Genomic DNA, 20,821 nt, shown 5'->3' on the forward strand with positions numbered 1-20,821 from the left:
TGCTTGGACATCAAGATAATCTTCTGTTAATACCATATCACCGTGTAAAGCAGGTATTTTTAAGGCTAAAGAAAACCTACACTTTGAGTTATGCTGCACCTTGCAGAATTCTTACTGTTTATTTTTGTGTTACCCAAATACAGCCTAACTTGAGAACAGGACTTCTGCTTGGGTGTGACGACATCGTTGTTCTCTACCTGATCTGGCAAAACCCACTTCATGCTTTCTAATATTAGATATTTTTATAGGTTAATCTCAGGAGTTCTCAATGTAGAAGACAGTCATATAAATAGTTTCACTGATTAAAAGCTGAAGTTAGACAAATTTGGATTAGAAATAAATGCAGACCTACAGGCAGGGCACCTGTCCATTGGCACATCTTATTTAATATTCTGGTGCCCTCTTCAGATACAGTGACACTGGCACTTTAGTAGGTTTTTTTACAGAATGAGAAGAAATAAAATAGGAATAATTGAAGTCTTAACATACTGTTGAACTCACTGTATCAATTTTTCTCAATAACCCTCAGTTCTGACCTTAAAATATTTTGGTCCCAGAAAGCTAAGCTTGTTCTGTCTTTCTGTTTTTCTTTGATAAGAAAGCAATGTGTTTAAGTTTTGTTGGAAATTTTTCTAGCTTCTCCCTCTAACAGTTCTTAGGATAATTATTCTTCTGTATTCTCTGCATGGTAAGCTCCATGGATGTTTTCCATCTGTCTAGGATGTAGAACAGCACATGATAGAGAAAGCTATTCCATCAATGCTGTATAGTCTGTAGCGTGCATCCTAAATGCAAAGAATTAATGTATTCAAATGTCTTGTTCTGTCATCTTGGCAGTTCAAGCAAATGTTGTTTTACTAGAATGGTTAAAACAAAACGGACCGGTGCTGTTGGAATCTTTGTTGGAAAGTCAATCTATCTTACTGGTTTGAAGTAGAAACTCAGGCTTAAAATATCATAGTCACTCTTCTAATTTTGACAATTTGACACTCTTGGCTTTGTATGAAAACGAAGATGAACTTTATAATTCTCCTGCTTTGTGGAGCTTCTGACTTGTGGTAGCGCTTTATTACACCCTGTACAGGAAGTGTTAAATACTTAACACCTGTTATTACGGAAGAAAAAATTAAGTTTCTGTTGGTTTAAGGAAATCAAACACAATAGGAAGACTAGACTATGTGTGCATGGAGGGAAGAGGAGCTAAGCTGAGCTTGTGCTAAGGAAGCTTAATATAAAAACCAGTTGTCCTGCAACAGCTACACTTCTATTTAGAAGCAGTCCATTCTGTTCAGGTGTAAGTTGTAACTATTGCCGTCCCCCAGCAAACATGACAAAGACTGAAATGTACACAACTTTAATAGTTTTATTTTCCCTTCAGCTTCATTGTTCATAAAAGATGTGCCCCGTCACTTCTGCACATATTCCTGGGGTGCTCACACCACAGGCTGATCAAGCCTCAGCACAGCAATAGTGGATTTTGGCTGTAGAGGTCTCCCAGTGAGCATCTCATACCATGTTCTGACAGAATTCTGAAGCTAAATGTTTAGTATTATTGCTGTCTTGGAAATTGGTAAAGTAAAAGAGATATCAGTGCTCAGATGAAATACATAATGAGTTGATCATTTCAATCTAGGATGTGGTCACCACCAAATATTAAATTGGCACTAACATTGCTTAATATATTCTGTATTTGAAGTCCTTTTGGAGACTTGAATAATCTTCTCTTTGAAGGTAACTAAGCAAATGGGATAAGGGCAGTCTGCATGCTGCATCGTCCTTTAAAAACTGTTCATGGGGAATTGCAATCACTTCTGCAAATGCATGCCTGTGGTACTTGATGTGCTCTGTTGATAAGTAGGGTTGTAATGTGCTTAAAATCAAACATGTATGTAAATTACTGTATATCAGGAGTGGAAATCAACCTGTACCACTGCACTGGGTGGAGGGAGATAAAATGTGAGGAGCTGTGAACTTAAGAAGAAAGGCTAGAGCATTATGTATGGTTAGTAGGAGTCTTAGCAAGGCAACACTGGTAGTTACTTAGAGGTGGCTGAAGAACCCAGCGTTTTCAGATATTACATTGTATTTTCAGTGAAGGCATATGGCTTGTTTCAAATGTTTCACATGAACTTTTAAATTCATATCACAACTGAATGCCCCTCCAGTTCCTGTCAAGGAGTAGAAGCTGTAAATAGATTCCTTTGTTGTGTGCTGAAGTTCAGTGTTAAAATTTTTAAATAGTATTCTGTGCATGAGTAAAAGGATTCTGTGAACAAAGCTGTAGTGATTTGAACTAAGTCCTGCTTTTGCTCTTCTAAGAAGCGGTCAGTTTTATAGTTAGAAGGGCAGTTTTAATCAGTTAAGTATTTGGCTAAACTATGTTTTAAGAACATGTTTCTGGGCAGTTTTGAAAGCAGCTTATTTGATTTTTTTCAGAGCTGTTGTAGAAACCAAGTGGCTATTTAGGATTTAGAAATTGGATTAAAATAATGGATGAGAACACTTCTGCAACTGACTTATTATTATAGGCATAAAACTGTGGGGTTATATCCACTTAGACTGTAGCAGCTCTGTACTGAGCAACACAAGTACATATTCACCATCTGATTTCTTGTATTTCAAGCCTCAGATAATAATTGATTTCTTCCCAGTGTTAAAGTATATTGGAAAAACTTGTAGATGAGATCTGCACTGGACTGCTCTCTAGATTGCCTCTGGGTTCCTATCAATCATAGGATGATTTCATATCGATATTCAGTTTATGCCCATGAAAGTATATTCAAGACTATGAATGACTTGGTGTCATAGCTATTATTTTGCAAAGAACTGCCCTGATGTACAGCTTTCCTGCTTCTTGGAAATGCTTTAAATATTTTAATACCTTCTCAAACAGAGATGGTGAGTGAATAATGTGTCTTATCTTAAATTGTTGAGATAAACTTAGAAAGCTTCAGTATCAGTAATTTAACACCAGTTCTGGTGAATCAGGCGATTAGTAATGATATTAGCAATTTTCATGGAAGTACTGGTACTTGAATATCAATGATCCACTTGAGCAGGGGTCTTGTGAACATTGTGTTTGAGTTTGAACTACTCGGAGCTGTTCAGAAGGACTAGGTTGGAAAATTACTTGTAGACTTTGCCATATGTTCTGTCCAATAATTTGAATGCTTTAAGATTCTTTTTTTTCAACAGCTGCTTTTGTATGTTATGGAATGATTAAGTCTTTAACGGTGTTGTCAAACATGGCAGCGTATTTGAGCTGGCTGTAGTTTTCCAGCTGCTTTAAGTACTTTGAAAATGCTTATGTGGGTTGACAGGCGTTATACCACACAGCCTGTTGTTCAGAGCTATCTGAAAACCAGCTGCTACTATATGTCTGCTTACAAACCTCCCCACGACATCAGGAGAGCATATTGAATAGTTTTGCCATTTTTGGCCTAGGTCACCGTTTGTCTAATGCTATTTTCTCTTGCTGCTCAAGGGCATCGTGGCTTAAATTAGTTTTCACATGCTATAATGATACAAAAAGGGGAATTTGTGGCTATTTATTTGATCCCTTCCTATACATCTGCTTAGAAAAACACATCTAAGTTTACAATCAAAACTATGTAATCTTTTTGTTGTTAATGGTTGGAGTTTCTTTGACCTTAGGAAAAGTCAGGTGGTGCAAGTAAGTTCACTTAACATGCGAAGTAGCACTTAATTCTCTGCTTCAGCATTTCATACCCTAGTTTTCCTGTGTTTGTGGTTGTGTGTTTGCAGCGGTGCCACAGCCTTAGGAGTTTTTCATGCTATTGTTAACGTGCATTGTTGCTATTAGTTGCATAAGCAGTTCCTGCAGGAATTGCAGCTTTTTTTAATTTTACTGCAGGGACACAGAGTCCATCTACTGAGAAGACTGGCTCTTTTTAACCAGTTATTCTTCCTTCTTTACTTTTTTGCATTATTTTAAAATAAAAAGGAAGCTGACACTTGTAATTTAGCACTGCAAGCATTTGTTAGGAATGTTTGATTATATGCATTCATTGGCAAAATTGACATGCAGAATGTAGAGTCCCCCCCCACCCCATGTGAGTCAGAAAAGCGACTCATTAATATGCTTTAGCAAGTTAATTTGCATTCAGCCATTTATTTGCAGTAGTCACAAAATGGTGGGCTTTTAGTTCTTTCCGTAAAAACTAGGAAAAGCTAGGTAAGAACGAAGGTGGGAGAATAAATTCAGAGGTGATAGGCTGGAGCTAAGCTGGCCACACAGCTAGCAACTGGTTTCATTAATCTCTGCTGTTGTTAGGAGTGTGCTGTTAACTTTTACTGTCTGCTGCCTCAGCATTTCAAACGCTTGGTTTTTTTTCCTCCAATTTTGTCTTCTGCAAAGTAGAAATATATATGACAAGATCAACATAGCATAGAGTTTGTGAAAATTTTAACTGGGATGTGGATTGTGTGTTTAAGAGTAGCATTACTGAAAAATAAAGCTAAGGTATGATCTGAAATGAACTTCCAATTCTGAAACATCTGGCAGTATTCAAAGTATAACATTAAAAGAGCAGATGTACGGAAGCACATTATTCTCAAAATTGGTGCCAAAGAAATGGAAAATACAACTTCATTTAGTTTCTAAGTAAATAAGTGTGGATAGCATTCTCATCCTTGGAGAGCAGAGGACTGGCTTTCGGCATAGAGAAAACAACAAGGAGACTTTCCATGACCAGTTGTTCTGGACAGGAGACTTGGTTTATCTTAGGTTCAGGTTTTGGTTGTTCATAAATAGGTACTCTGAAATTGGTCTCTCTCATTTCTTTGAAGTGGGATAGGGGTAAAGAGATCTTGAAAGCAAATCTAAATTGCCCAAGTATACTGGATACTCAGAAGATTGGAGTAATGCAAACCATAAAAGCAGTAATAAACTGTTAATAATCTGAATCATCTGAACAGTTACTGGAAAGTAATTTTTCTGGTTGATTGAGGCAATAGTGTGCTTAGTTAGAAATCTCTCAAATAACAAAATTCTAACTTTGTCTTGTTCTCTTATTTGTAGTTGGAGACAAGGTTCCTGCTGATATAAGAATTACTTCTATCAAATCTACAACTCTAAGGGTAGACCAGTCAATTCTCACAGGTATAGTTTCTGTGAATTTCGAGTAATTATCTGCATATTTGAAAGTGGCTTTTCACTGTTTGTTTAGAATAATCCATTAGAAACAAGCCTGTAGCTACTCAAGTACTATGTTGCATTCAAGTGCAATAAATTTATGTAGTAGTAACTTAAATTTATGATGTAGTAACTTAACTCTTTAGAGCGACTGAAAGGGTTGCTTTATCATTGGCTTTACATGTTTGCTTTAGTGGGGTGTACATTCTTTTACTGAGGCTTGTACTGATTTTTGGGCCTTTCTCCAACCCAAGAGGGACACGCTAGTAACTTGGGGAAAACTAAATCAGAAAATAAAGAATTTCTATCCTAGTTTATGCAGTCTTCTAGGTTTGAATGTGTTGTCACTGCTCAAATATGAAAGTATGGAAATCTTACTGAATGTCCTCTGTAACAGTTACCCATTTTCTCTCATGAAAGAATAACTTGACATACAGGCAGCTGAGAAACTGCTGTTACTCAAGGCTCAGTACAATAAAGCCTTATTTGCTGAAATTCTGTGCACGCACATACATGTGTTTTCTGATACCGGCTCTCCAGTGCAGGAGCTATATTTAGAGCACTTTCCCAATTTGTTGAAAACAAAACAAAGTAGCAGTACTTCTGAATATAGGAAAGAAGCTAGGAATCAACCAAGCATGCTATATTTTTCTCTCAGTTGGAACATGAAGATCTGTCTGCCTGTTTTGGTAGCATAAATTAATGTTAACTAGCCCTGCATTTTAAAACGGTAAAGTATTAATAAGAAACCTATTTTTGATCCTTGAATGTGTTTCAAAACAGGCACCAAAGTTTCTCAGAATAGTACAGGCTTGATCAAGCTTGCTCATGGTTAGCATATGAAAATTTAGGCACTCTGTCACACTGTCAGAACTGAAATAAGGGAGAAGAAGAAATCCACCTGAAGCTCATATCAAGGGAATAATTCATAGAATCATAGAATCACCAGGTTGGAAGAGACCCACCAGGTCATCGAGTCCAACCGTTCCTATCAAACACTAAACCATGTCCCTGAGCACCTCGTCTACCTGTCCCTTAAACACCTCCAGGGAAGGTGACTCAACCAGCTCCCTGGGCAGCCTGTCCCAGTGCCCAATGACCCTTTCTGTGAAAAAATTTTTCCTAATGTTCAGCCTAAACCTCCCCTGGTGGAGCTTGAGGCCATTCTCTCTTGTCTGTCCCCTATCACTTGGGAGAAGAGGCCATGTTACTTAAATCCTTTCCTATTTTTTATAAAAGCCAGCCATTCCATTTTTTGGTCAGATGAAATATTGCCTGTTTCACTTAAGCAATTAAATAATTTGAGGGAAGGAGTTTGGCAACTTAAATTGTAGGACTGAGGATTATAACTTTTTTATTCCCTATGGGACACGAAGTAATTCATGTGTAATCCTTTCTTAAGACCATTTTCTTTCTTTTAGGTGAATCTGTGTCTGTTATTAAGCACACTGACCCTGTGCCTGATCCTCGTGCTGTAAACCAGGACAAGAAGAACATGCTTTTTTCTGTAAGTTCTTTGTTTCAAAGTTTTCAAAACCTTTATGAAATAATGCTGAAGCTGATAAACCAAAACATGCAGAACTTCAGGTCCTCCTTTAAAAGCTGTGTGACATCTTTGCGATAATGTCTATATGCATCAGTATATGTGTCTCCATATGCATTGAACTAAATGAATTAAAAATTAGAATTAGCTTTTATTAAAGCTTTCCTAAGGGAAGACACTTGTGGAAACCAGTTTGTATGAGGAAACTTATTTTTGTACTTCACAAGAAAGTCTTGAAGGCTGGATCACACACACCTCTGAAGTGCTTCCACACTACTTTTCTGATGTATGTCTTAAGACACACACAAATTGTGGTGTTGCATAGCTAAAACGAAGAGGTAGCTCTCTATATAGGAATGAGACAATTTTTTAAAATTTATTTAAAGGAAGCATTGGATGCTTTTCAGATAACAAAATAACAATTCTCTTATTACTGGTAGGTTTCTTGTAGAAAATCTTACTGTTCTTTCTCAAGTTAATTATGTTCACACAGGGAGTCCCAGAGAGCACATCTATTACTCATAGTAAATAACATTAAATCTGGCAAAATACAATCCTAGCATTAGAGAGGAAAAACACACTTAAGATTCCAGTTCAAATCCTTACTCAGCAGCTGAGTTTGACTCTGCTGCTTATAATAGATCAATACTAATTGATCTTGAGCCCATTCTGTAAGCAGAAATTCTATGCCAGCGTAGTCTTGCAGATTCTGGGGCAGTATCATTTTCTTCCTCTTCACCTTTTTCTATAACCGAGCTGAAACAGTCTGGAGTTGTATAAGGGTTTTTTTGTTAAATTAAACAAGCGAACAAAACCCATCACCAAAACCTATTCATAGATTGACTACAAGTTTTCTCTTCCCTTTTTATTTCCGTTAGGGTACCAATATTGCTGCTGGTAAAGCAATGGGAGTCGTTATTGCGACAGGAGTAAACACTGAAATTGGCAAAATTCGTGATGAGATGGTGGCTACCGAGCAAGAGAGAACCCCGCTCCAACAGAAACTGGATGAATTTGGAGAGCAGCTGTCTAAAGTCATCTCGCTTATCTGCATCGCTGTTTGGATAATAAACATTGGTCACTTCAATGATCCGGTGCACGGTGGCTCCTGGATTCGAGGTGCTATCTATTACTTTAAAATTGCTGTTGCTCTTGCTGTTGCTGCTATACCTGAGGGTCTGCCTGCTGTCATTACCACCTGCTTGGCGCTTGGAACCCGCAGAATGGCCAAGAAGAACGCTATTGTTAGAAGTCTCCCCTCTGTGGAAACCTTGGGTTGCACCTCAGTTATTTGTTCTGACAAGACTGGTACTCTGACCACGAATCAGATGTCAGTCTGCAGGGTACGTTGAATGAGCTTCTTCTATTTTGAATTTTCTCCTCAGCCACTCCGATTAGTCAGCATTCCTTGAATTCTTTAGATCATGAGTCTTTTGGTTCTCATATCATCAAAATCTTACTTTATTTTCCTAAGATAAGCTTCCACTTAAAATTCAGTTTTCCACTGTGTAGTATTTAAGGATTTTTCTCTTCCCTTATTTAGTCATGGCCAAAAATAGTTGTGTCTGCACTTTATGGAAGAAAAAGTTGTTTGCGAGCAGCTTCCATTGACTTGTCTTACCAGCTTACATTATTTTGTATGATTTATCCTGTTTCAGATGGTTATGCTGTAGGAGCAGTCTGTGTTTAAGTGCACAACACTTGCCTCTTTTAATTTAGCAATATGGCAATCAGAGGAACTTAGTAACGAGAGAAAGGTAGATTTACTACAATGACTTGGGATAGCTGAAGTGTTTTTACTGTAGAGTGGTTCCACCTTTATTTGGTTATCTTATCTTGAATAGCTCTTATTGGTCTGTAGATCTCTGTAGTATTTTCAACATGAGATATTTTGTGACTAATCTGGCAGCTTGGAGGTGCAGCTGACCCTGTCACCAGCAGCTGCCGGGATCATCTTCAATGTGTCGTGTACTTTTAAGGAAGCTTAAGTATTGTGTCACTCCCTCCCATTATTCTTTCTGGTGTTGGTTGAGTTGAGACTTGTGTAGCTAGTGACTTAACATAACGCGTGTTCTGTTGCCAGTTCTCTGTGCTTCTCATATATTTGATATTTTGCGTAGGACTTCTTTGGAGAAAACATTAAGTTCTTCTGTTTAATAATTGTAGATGTTCAGTGGCATAGCAACTCTGACATCAAAAGTTCAGAGTCATTACACTGGGTTAGAATTCCAAATGTGTCAATGTTAAGCGCTACACGCCAGTGTTTTTGGCAAAAGTTTGCAAGCCTTAAACACTTTATTCTGATGTGATTGATGGCTTTTTCTTTTTAATTCATGGTTGACTTGTTCTACTTCCTCAAGTATTGTAGTATTTATACCTAAGGGACACAAAGCAGCTGCTCATCAGTATTCCAGAGGAGGTTACTTGCAGTAGAGTTGCATAACTGCCCTAGTCTTTGCAGGGATTTTTTCATCATGCAGATGCCAAAAGCAGAAGACTTCCTGGTTAACTCATCTTTTAAGTTCTGTTTACTTAAAAGCTCAAAATGCTCTCTCCCTTATATTTAGAGGGCTAAATGTTTTAGATCTTGTGCAGTTCAACTTACTTGGTTCCTTGTTAACCTGTTACAGCTACAGAATTTCCTTAATTGCAAGATTTTGCCCTTATACTTGTAAAAAACATGCTTATTCTTGGTTTCACTGTAAGCAGAGATTGCTTAACTTTTTAAGACGACTAGTTTGCAACAGTAATTCTATTTGTACTTTTAGTTTTCATGTTAAGTGGAAGCTCCTGAGTGTCCAAAGGAACCCCATACTAAAATGGTACAGTCAGAAATGATACTGCTTTAGGAGGAGACTTGGGAATTGTTGTAGTGTCCTCCTGTGGTGTATCCCTCTGAGAATGCACTTACTCTCCTTTGTGGGCTTTTAATTTATCAGCTTTTCTAGCTTTGTGATTTTTAAAATCACTTTGAAGATTATGAGTGTCCAGACACGGAGGCAGATCAATAGCAGCACATTAATTATTAGGCTGTATTTTGTGAAGATGCTTGCTTAAAACATGAGACAGCACAGTGAAGGGAAATTAAAGTGTAGTTAAAATGTGTAATGGCACAATGGCTTGTGCTAACCACAGGTAAGAAGTTCCATTAAGATTCACTATCAATCAGTGAGAAATTTTGTCCTCTACTACCACTCCAGCAAGTCATGAGTATGACAGCTTCAGGCACTACTTTTTATCTCCATCTTCCCAGATTTGGTTCTGCCTGCAGCTTTTCTAGAAAGGGAACAGAAACAATGGCAAGACTGAGATGCAGGTGTCTTATGGGGTACAGCTGCATCCTTGAAATCAATGTTGCTTCTTGAAAATAACATTTCAGCCTGGGCTAGAAGGGCACTTGAGCTTGTCTGAATGGTTTGAAGGTGCCAGTGTACTGGATGGTTAAGTGACTTACACCTAGAAGATCAGGACAGGAAACACTTGCATTCAGTGGCTGGTGTTAAGGGAAGCTGGCCATAGTCTGGGTCCTGCCAAAAACCTTGCTTCCTAGATCTTAGAAGCTTTTCCTATTTGTAGATGCTTTTATTTTTACTGTGGCAAGATTTCCCAGGCTGCCCTATGGTGCTTTTGATGGAAGCTACTCTTTGAAATGTATACATGAGAATTAATTTACAAGTGTGAAGCCCAGGAAGAGCTTGGGAATAGTCAGGATTGTCAAGTGGATGTGAGAGTAGTCCTCACAGCAGAGGTTACGTGTACACAGTTCATGTGGTTTACAACTCTTTGATATACTTCTGCCACAATTCAGTTTCCAGTTGAGACCTGTTAAGCAGAAGCACTGTTTGTGGAGCTGTTCAGGCATATGGGATCAAGGTTCAGGGTATTGTATCTGGTTCTGTCTAGTTCATTTATTCAACCTGAATTTACCTCTTTTACCTGTTTGTTTAAAGCCTATTTAATTCTCTTGTATTAATTATTATTAAAAGGTAGTAACACTTGTAACTCTAATTTCAGATGTTTATCCTGGACAGAGTAGAAGGAGATAGCTGTTCGCTGAATGAATTTACTGTGACTGGTTCTACATATGCTCCCATGGGAGAAGTGTAAGTGTTCTGTTGAAGTTAGATTATTAGTCTGTTTATCTGTTGATTGTTACTTTGTACTTGGAAAGGGATACATGTAATAGTGTACTTGGAAAGGGATACATGTAATAGTGATTGTTAATAAATGAAACCTCAGCCGGTGAGAACACAGACTGAAGATGGAAGGGCAAGGTAATTAACAGTAAAAGGAAGTTAAATTCTAGAAAAGTAAACTCTCATGTAATTAGTTAATACAATCTCCAATATTGCAATCTTCCTTTGATAATCTAAAAATAAATTAGGAGTAGGTTAAGAATATATATGTTACTTAAATTGTCCTGGACTAAGATTAGTTATCATAGTACTTCAAAATGAGACTTACTTTTTTATTTAAAAAGTCTGCATAAATCTGAACAGGTGAGCCTCTATTAATCTGTGAACTCAGTGTTTCCAGTTCTGTCTCAGAGAAGGTAGGAACTTTTTTCTAAAGCAAATTATGAATGTGTTGGAGAGAATTCTTAAACGTACTGTGAATTCCTGTGTCCTGCCCTCAGCAGTTTACGGGGCTTGGTGCCTCTGTACTTGAATGGATCTCTGTGTTTGACTCAGTGTTTGGTATTTGAGCTGGTGTTAAACCAAGTCCCTTAGGAAATGAATGATGCGCTTGTTTTACATTACCAGTTGCAAATCTACTTGTGGGATAGATGGTTCATGCTGACAAACGTAGGAAGCTTTAGGGTTTTGCTTCTAGGAGAAGCCTCTTCATACTAGATTGCTACAGCTCCTTTTATTTGCCCAGTCTTTCATGTGTTATTAATTTTATGACTTCGGATTTACTTGCAGAATTGAAATTCTACTGTGTGTGAAGTAGAATTAAGATTCAATTATTGTAAACATTTCAGTCTTGTCGAGTTTCACATCCGTGCCTCTGACTCCATGCAGTCTTCACTGATCTCAGTAGTGATTATCTCTGTTTAATTTTCATAACAGTTAAGACAGTAATGTTCTCACCAGCTGGAAGTCTTTAATTCCCCAACTCTCTTGTTTCAAAGCTAATTGCTGTCAAAAGCTTATGCTTTCATTTCAGGAGACGACATTTACTTAGGCAAGGTGACATTCTAGATTTTTAAAGCATCCAGCTATTGTGTTTTAGCTGGTCTTGCAAGAGCCCTAGATAAACAAAACAATAAAACATAGTGTGGTGACAGATGACGAGTATAATAAGGCAGTCATCTATGTGTGTTAATGTTGTATATTTACTTACTGAATTTGCGGGAATGTGAACAAGTGTGTTAATCACGTACGTAAAGAACCTTCTGTGAAAGGGAAATTGTCATAGAAACTGTTCCTGGAGGATAAGGAAACATATAGCTAAATTCCAAACACTTAGGGCAGATTTATTTCTGCAGTTATGGACAGTTTTTTTAAATGGGTGGCTTCGTAAGGATTTTAGTTAAGGTGACCGACTTCACCTTGGATCACAAACTGTCCCTGGAAACAATTTCTCAGACAGTTTGGAGTAGTTTTGTCAGGTCTCGGCACACACAGCGTGCATGCTTACTTGCAAACTGAGACCATAAAACTAACAATAACCAAGAATTGTGGCAAAGCCTAGCAGATTGCGTTTGACCTTCAAGTGAATTCATCTTTAGCTAGTTGAAAAGCCTGAGGTTTTATGGAAACAAACAAACCAACCTACCTATGCAGAATTTACTTCAGCAACTTAGACTCCATGTACACTTGGCATTCTTCAGGAACTGTTGATAAGGAGCATACAGAGAAGGGAGTTAAAAAAACCAACTCTGGTATAACAAGTTGTGGATATTCAAATAAGGTGGTTTCCTTCAAGTTTAGAACAAGTGGAAAAAGAAATACCGGCTGTGATAGGCAAAGTGGCAAACTGAAAGCTGCTGATAACTTTAAAGAGTTGAGAGTTTGAAGCCACTGCTTGTGACTGTAGACTTATATGCAAAAACAGAGCTTTTAAAAACATACTTGTTTTTTTTAAGATGGGTTCTGTCCACATGCTGTGTTACACAACACTGGGATTTGTTTGCAGTCCAAGAGGCTGCCACAAAAGCTTACGTAATCAGACACGTCATAGTCTATGTTATGAATTCTTATGGAGTAGCAATCCATGTCTTTCTACCACCAGACCTTCTTCCCCCCGTCCTTGAGGGCTTTAACAAAAGGTTTTATATGAGTTATGTCTTGCTGGTTTTTAGGAGGGGGAGATAACAGTACTGAACACTGTCTTGATTCTTTTATGTGTACTCTAGAAGTATGCTTATGTTCCAGAAGATGAATTATTTTGCTGTCTATTTCCAAATGTGAAAGCCAAGAATGTGCTTCTTATTTATGCTGTCTGAATGGTGCACGACTTTGGGAAAAACGTACATTCCTTCTTTCTGAAGACTTCAGATACTCATCATTAAGAGTATATGCCTACTAGTAAATAGTATTTCTTTTCTAGTGGAATTTGTATTGTGAAATAGCTTGGCTTTCATTGGTTTCGGGGCTTTGCATATAGTACAGATTAATTTTTAAGAAATTTAAGAGAGCCAGTCTGCTTTTATGCCTGCCTAGTGTATGCATTTCATGCATGACAGTAGTAAATCTGCAGAATGTGAGTAAGACCGAGGAAACTAAGCTCCTAAGGTATCCAACAATATCCCTCTTCTACTGGGAACTCCCTTCCAAATCCTGTGCATACTTTAATGCTGCTTTCATATGTCTCTTCACTGAGCTCTTCAAGGTTTTGTAATTCAGGTAGTGATTCCATTGATAATCATGTCATTCCGTTCATGACTGATCTAAACTTCAGAACTCACCTTTATCAAATCTGCTCTTCTCAACAATTTCTGGTTCTGTAGTTCTAAGTCCATAACTAATAAACATTGTACTAAATGGAAATACAGTAAAGGGATTAAAGAAGGGGAAAAGGTGAGGTGCTAATACTAAATAACTAACTTAAATCTCCCCCTCTTCTTCCTTTGGAAAGGCATAAAGATGACAAACTTATTAAATGTAGCCAGTATGATGGCCTTGTGGAACTTGCAACGATCTGTGCGCTCTGTAATGATTCCTCTTTGGATTACAATGAAGTAAGTACATGTTCTAGAACAGAGGAGAGTGTGAGAATGAGGATAAATGTTTATTCTCATCTGTCTGTTATACATCTCGGTGGCAAATCCCTTGTAGTCAAGGGGGAGAGTATTACAGTCCTCTAAAGTATTAATTCCCAATGTTGTTGAACGCTGACAAAACTAAAGCCAGGCAGGCAGGCAGCAAGTGTAATCTGGAACTTGGAGATCCCATTTTATAGATTGCACTGTTACTTTCTTGCTTTGCCTCGCCTTCTTGAGGTTGCTACATCTTGTAATGACTTAAATGCCCATGGGTAAAGTACTGTCATCCTTCTCTGCTGATCTTAAGAGGAAAGGCTTGAAACTTCCTACAAATTGTACTCTTCAAAGATGCTTTTTACGTTTTTGCTTCTTCCATAAGCCATTGTAATCTTGTTAAGCTTTTTTTACCATTGTGAAGCTTGAACTTTTGTTCCTGTTAGTTTACACCTCACCCGGAACCTAACTACTGCGTTTTTGTTTGCTTTGTGTTAACTAAAGGCTAAGGGAGTGTATGAAAAAGTTGGTGAAGCCACAGAAACGGCACTTACCTGTCTGGTTGAAAAGATGAACGTGTTTGACACGGACTTGAAAGGACTTTCTAGAATTGAGCGTGCAAACGCTTGCAACTCGGTCAGTATCCTTTTAGCTGGAATTTACTGGGGAGGGAGTTTTGTGTTATGTTGTATCTAAATGCATTTTTATGCTCTTTTTTTGTAAGGTGATAAAACAACTCATGAAGAAAGAATTCACTCTGGAATTCTCAAGAGACAGAAAGTCTATGTCTGTCTATTGTACACCGAACAAACCAAGCCGCACGTCCATGAGTAAGATGTTTGTAAAGGTCAGTTCCTCGCTTGACAAAGTATAGTTGTGGAATGGCTGCAAAGGAAGCACAGTACTAAATTCTGGCACAACTAACTGCGGCTTGATGACAAAGGAAAGACTGTAATTTGAGCAAATTTTGTAAAGGAAAGAGATTTACTAAACTACCTTTTTTATTTTGGCCTTTGCAGGGTGCTCCTGAAGGTGTCATTGACAGATGTACGCATGTCCGTGTCGGAAATGCTAAAATACCATTAACCTCAGGAATTAAGCAGAAAATAATGTCTGTCATTAGAGAATGGGGAACTGGTAGAGACACATTGCGTTGCTTGGCTCTGGCGACCCATGACAATCCACCCAGAAAAGAGGAAATGAATCTTGAGGACTCCTCAAATTTCATTAACTATGAGGTAAGTTTAGTAACGTATCCTTTTCACACTTCTCCCTCCTCCAGACTGGAGAATGGAGACTCTTTGTGTTTGATTCTTCCTAGAGAAAGATACATCTGAGAATGTTCTTTCTGTGTATTTTTGATGTCAGACATAGTAGTTAACGGCGTGTGGAGGGAATGCTCCATTTAAGAAGAGATGATATGAAGAAATTTAAGGGATAAAACTTAAGAGTATTCTGTGGTTTATGATACCTGTCACTCCTACTTCATCCCCCAGATTATTCTGGGTTTTAAAGAAAAACAATCTGTGTGTGTTCTTGATGGCTGCTGCTTGGATATAAGTATAAGAAAAAAATCAGTTAAGAGGCCACCTGCAAGTTGTATTATTTTGTGTATACATAAGGTCCTCAGGATCATGAAACTTTAATTGTTTTCAGAGAGACTGACTGAAAAATATTCCAAAAATTGCATTGTGGTTTCAGCTCTGATACTTTTCAGTTTGACATTGCTCAACTTCAAGATCTCTTTAGGGGTTTTGTGATGAAACATACCTGCCATTTTGGCCTCCAAGGGTCAAGTTCACTTCCCTTCCTTCATACTGACAGCTGCTAAAGCTCTGTCACTGGTTGTTGTCTTGTCTACACTGTCATTTTCCAATGAAATTTGTGTCTAGGATTTGGTCTGGGGGGAGGGGAATGACAAGAATTGTCATTCACAAAAAACATGTGAGTTTTTTGGCTCATGCACTGTGCTTCTGGCACTGATTACAAAAAAGCAGAGGAGGACTTCGGCTGCTTGTAGGTTGAATTTGCAGAGCTGAGAGCTAGAGCACACCTTAACTAATAAAAGAAGGAAGCACTTTTGAAGCAAGGTATGCTTGGAAAGGTAGGATCCCATTTCAGAGTATGATTATGAGCTAAGAATTAACCATGTCCTCCTATACTCTCTTTATGTAGACAGTACCATGCAGCATTGTGATTCCGAAAGCATTAACAATTCTCATTTACTTCCTCTTACTTGCTATTATGGTTGTAGATTTGTGACCTTTCAGTTCTTCTCTAGCTGTCTGAGTTCAGTGTCAGAGCTCGTGTACTATAGATGGAGGATGGTGAAACAGATAACACTTCTGAAGTAACCCTTTTAGAAAAAAAACCAAACTGATGTAAAAGCAGATATATCATGCATAATACATTAATTTTGACCACGTGGCATGATACCATAGGCCTTGGTGTCTTAGTTGCTCAGCATAAAACCACAGAATATTTTTGACAGGAGTGAAAACAAATGTCACTACACAGATACACTTAGCATTCAAGCAAAAGATTGTTTTGCTGACATCAGATGAGAAGTCTGTAGGATCTTGCACTAAAACTCAGTGCTGTCATCTTGTTTCAGACCAACTTGACCTTTGTCGGCTGTGTGGGTATGCTGGATCCCCCGAGAATTGAAGTCGCTTCATCTATAAAGCTGTGCAAACAAGCTGGTATTAGAGTTATTATGATTACTGGTGATAATAAAGGCACAGCAGTAGCTATTTGCCGCCGCATCGGTATTTTTGTGGAGGACGAAGATGTTTCTACCAAAGCCTTTACTGGTCGTGAATTTGATGAACTCTCGCTTGCTGCCCAGAGAGATGCTTGCCACCATGCCCGCTGCTTTGCTCGTGTAGAGCCTTCCCACAAATCTAAAATTGTTGAGTTTCTTCAGTCTTTTGATGAGATTACAGCTATGGTAAGTAATTTAACTTCCACTTGGTTTGAAAGGCACCTACTGTGCTTAAATTCAAATTGTGCCTCATCAGACTGATGCCTCATTCTGGAAGACGCTTCTTCCACGTTTCCCTCAACTCAAAGCCTCAGACCTCGCACTTAGGTGATTTTTAAAGGTTCAAAACTACACACGGTGCAAAATTGCTTTCTGGACCTATATGTAAGTGCCCACATAGATATGGTTTTTTTTAACTTCAAGTTCTTGTTTTAGACTGGTGATGGTGTCAACGATGCCCCTGCACTGAAGAAAGCAGAAATTGGAATTGCTATGGGTTCTGGTACTGCGGTGGCTAAAACTGCTTCTGAAATGGTTTTAGCAGATGATAATTTCTCAACTATTGTAGCTGCTGTGGAAGAAGGACGTGCAATCTATAACAACATGAAACAGTTCATCCGTTACTTGATCTCTTCCAATGTTGGAGAAGTTGTTTGGTAGGTTGAAAATTTTTTATTCTTTCAGCTAGAGTAGGGATGATGGAGTCTTTTGTTAGTTCTTTACTTCCAGTATTTCTCACTAAAACCAGAGAAACAAATTCTCCAGGTAATCAATCGTTGTGGCTGTGCAGAAGTCTGCATACTTCTAGCACAGTCTTCACTGGAGAATTTTAGCCTACCACAAAAGATTCACCTTGCATTGTGTGTCATATTCTAGCTCCGCAGGTGGCTTAATGCTTTATAATTATTTCTGATTGGAATAATACTCTAGAATAGGAAAATAAAAACCTTAGTCAAATACTACAAGATCTGGTATCTGAGGTTACCCTAGCCACAGATAGACCTTGGATGTTTGTTTATCCTCAAGTTACAGAAGAATGTCTCTTCTGTGTCTTTGGGAGGAATAGTGACCCAATACCACAGATGCATTTCTGTGCAGAATGTAAATATTGATCTCCTAACAGTTGCTTATATCAAAGCATGTTTTCTCACGGAGTGGAATCTAACACAGAAATTGTCTTGGCTTATTTCTTGTAAACTCTAAAGCTGTCTTTCGTGTGGCTTGCCCTGCAGCCCCTGTTTCAATTCTAATTATTCACACAGGCTTGGAGCCATGAAAGTTATATGCTCATTAAATTTTTGCAGGGACTGGCAGTAATCCAGTAAAATGAAGCTTGATCATTTGAGCTAAAATTCTGTTATGTCTGCAAAAGTTTTAGTGGCTGTGTTTAGTTTAGAAAGTGGCTTGCAAGCCTTTATGCCTGTATGTGTATATTTATATACAGGCAACTGGAGTGGGGAAGAAAGAAGGCTAGAGCAGAAAGTCTTTGATTCCTGGAGTAGCCAGAAGATGCTTCAAAATGTATATGCCAATGGTTGGAAGTGTTTGCTTTTGGATATGCTTTTAGTTTTCTGATGGGAGTATTTAGTTTGTGATATTAAGTGGGTAACTGTTAGAGAAGTGATCCTACAGGCTTAGGCCTAAAAAGACTTATTTACATGCACAAGAATAAGCTTATAATTGGTGGGTTTTTTTATAGTATCTTCCTGACTGCTGCCCTGGGTTTTCCTGAAGCTTTAATTCCTGTCCAACTGCTATGGGTAAACCTTGTGACGGATGGTCTTCCTGCTACTGCTCTGGGCTTTAATCCTCCTGATCTTGATATCATGAATAAGCCACCGCGCAACCCTAAAGAGCCACTGATCAGCGGATGGCTCTTCTTCCGTTACCTAGCTATTGGATGTAAGTACTAATAGCTTTTAAATTGTTTTAAGTAAACTTAGGCAGGTAACTTGTAATAGATGTTCTGTGGAAGTGCCACAAATTGTGATCTTTACTATCCTAACTGACTTCATAGACCTTAAAGTAAGTAAACCTCAGTATTAGTTAATGGAAGTACAGACTTTTTGGATTCTAAGTAGTAATCAACCTGCAGTTTTTCTCTCCAAGTGATATCCTTGTTTGCCTTAAGTTCTAGCTGTCAGCTTCTATGAGATTAGTACAATATTTAATGGTTATTTTAGTTAGAACTTGTAGAGCAGAATTCTTGGCATAGGAGATAGATGAATTACAATATATTTTTTCAGTAACAGTACTGGAGGTTTTGAGGTAGATTCTAGTCTGGCAAGTGTGATCTCTTGCACACAGTTCTCAACGCTGAGAAAAGCACTTTGTTTGTTTTCTTTTAAGGTTATGTTGGTGCTGCCACAGTAGGTGCTGCTGCTTGGTGGTTTATCGCTGCTGATGGTGGTCCAAGAGTTACCTTTTATCAGCTGGTATTTGCTCACTTTAATATCTTGGGGGGAGGGGGAAGTACATGATTCTTTCAGACTTGTTACTTGAAGTGAACAGTAGGTTATAGAAACGTATCTAAATATGTTTTCAGACTTAGTACTATAAAACCCGATCATTGGTCTTAATATTGGAATTTAGAATTGGGATATCTGAGCTTCTAAATAATTTGAAGGATTAATCGTTGTCTTTTATCTTACAAGGCTTAAGGGGATTTTTTTAAAGCGCTGGTTTTAAACTTTTGCCAGCTTATAGGAGTCATACTAGAAAGTTTTCATAGTATTTCATAATTGCCTGTCTTACATTTTAAAAGTTGACTGGCTGTGGAAGTGAATTTACATTGTTCTGTTCTAGAGCCATTTTCTGCAGTGCAAAGAGGACAATCCAGACTTCTTCGGTGTTGACTGTGTGGTGTTTGAGTCTCCGTATCCAATGACAATGGCTCTTTCTGTACTTGTCACCATAGAGATGTGCAATGCCCTAAACAGGTTCGTATGTCCAAGCAGGAAAGCAAAGCTGTTGCAGAGCTTACAAAAAATCATGGGTTTTTTGTGCCATTTGACTCTTAGTGTATGGACAGCTCAGATAATGAAGAATGAGTCATATTTCCTTTCTGAATCCTGGCAGTGCAAACAAAATGACTCTCTTAAACAACATTTGAGATCTGTTATCGTAAGGTATATTTTTAAGTCTGCCAATTCACTCTGGTATTTTACTGAGCATAAGCAACTGAAATATTTTCCATGATTTCTAATCTAAACTTAATCAATCAGATTATCCGTCCTCTGTTGGTATAAAGTGATATCAAGGAGAACTAAAATAAGAATGCTGAAGATATGGAAAATAGTTTTTCCTGCCCTGAGGGAGTGTGGTTTAGCCAATTAATATTAGATTATAAATGGAAACCACTAAATAGCACAATGTCAAGGGTATTTTTCTTCAAATAGCTTAGAGGTCAATTAATTTAAAAACAAATAAACTTTAAATACAAATGTACTGTGATAGTCCTACAAAGTAAGATACTGCTCTACATCTAGTGTTCTGGATCTCAGCCTCTTCTATAGCACAGCCTAAAGGCAGGTTGAATCTGAAGAGCAGAAGTAAAGAACAAGCATTAAGAAGGTGCAAGTACTTGGCCCTCTGTGTAGCCAGTCTTTAGGTGAGCTTGAGAAGTGGCTGCACTGAGTCCTGAGCATCCAAAGGGGAGTAGGAATAAGCAGAGTACACAAAAGCTCTCACAAATAAATGAAACTGAATAGTGACTGCTTTGCTAAGCAGACTTCCAAGGCAGTTTAGAGTTGCAACGTACATATAAATAAATAAAAAACATATCTTGATGTCTGTCTTTCCTTCATGACTGGGATAGTTGTGACGTCCCTTGCCATGCTGCTTTTCTTTCCAGATAGCTTTCTGATGTATTGAATTTCCTGTTAGTCTCTTTTACGTACACATCTGTATGATGTCTCTGTTGCAGTCTATCAGAAAACCAGTCCTTGATGAGGATGCCCCCATGGGAAAATATCTGGCTGGTGGGCGCTATTTGCTTGTCCATGTCACTTCACTTCCTTATCCTTTATGTGGAACCACTGCCAGTAAGTGCATATATCTTACTCCCATCCCTGAACTTGGAGACAGAGCAAAGCTTGTCTGGAGCTTAAGGCAAGGGATGGAGGGGGAGAGATGTAACACTTGGCTTTTCTTTCA

At 38.2% G+C, this 20,821-nt stretch overlaps 1 protein-coding gene across 2 annotated transcripts in view; it reads left to right on the forward strand.

Annotated features, from left to right (window-relative positions):
- The window catches only part of ATP2A2 (ATPase sarcoplasmic/endoplasmic reticulum Ca2+ transporting 2), a 43,561-nt gene that overhangs the window by 16,124 nt on the left and 6,616 nt on the right, over positions 1-20,821 (forward strand). For both annotated transcript variants that reach the window (XM_069871141.1, XM_069871140.1), the window contains 14 exons: positions 5,042-5,122; positions 6,577-6,662; positions 7,577-8,041; positions 10,713-10,801; positions 13,782-13,884; positions 14,407-14,538; positions 14,627-14,749; positions 14,922-15,140; positions 16,517-16,852; positions 17,102-17,322; positions 18,366-18,568; positions 19,016-19,101; positions 19,472-19,605; positions 20,592-20,709. In XM_069871141.1, coding sequence (XP_069727242.1) covers positions 5,042-5,122; positions 6,577-6,662; positions 7,577-8,041; positions 10,713-10,801; positions 13,782-13,884; positions 14,407-14,538; positions 14,627-14,749; positions 14,922-15,140; positions 16,517-16,852; positions 17,102-17,322; positions 18,366-18,568; positions 19,016-19,101; positions 19,472-19,605; positions 20,592-20,709 — 2,396 coding nt within the window. The remainder of the gene's footprint in view (positions 1-5,041; positions 5,123-6,576; positions 6,663-7,576; positions 8,042-10,712; positions 10,802-13,781; positions 13,885-14,406; positions 14,539-14,626; positions 14,750-14,921; positions 15,141-16,516; positions 16,853-17,101; positions 17,323-18,365; positions 18,569-19,015; positions 19,102-19,471; positions 19,606-20,591; positions 20,710-20,821) is intronic.

Source organism: Phaenicophaeus curvirostris, chromosome 17, assembly GCF_032191515.1.
Source record: "Phaenicophaeus curvirostris isolate KB17595 chromosome 17, BPBGC_Pcur_1.0, whole genome shotgun sequence".
Taxonomy (NCBI): domain Eukaryota; kingdom Metazoa; phylum Chordata; class Aves; order Cuculiformes; family Cuculidae; genus Phaenicophaeus; species Phaenicophaeus curvirostris.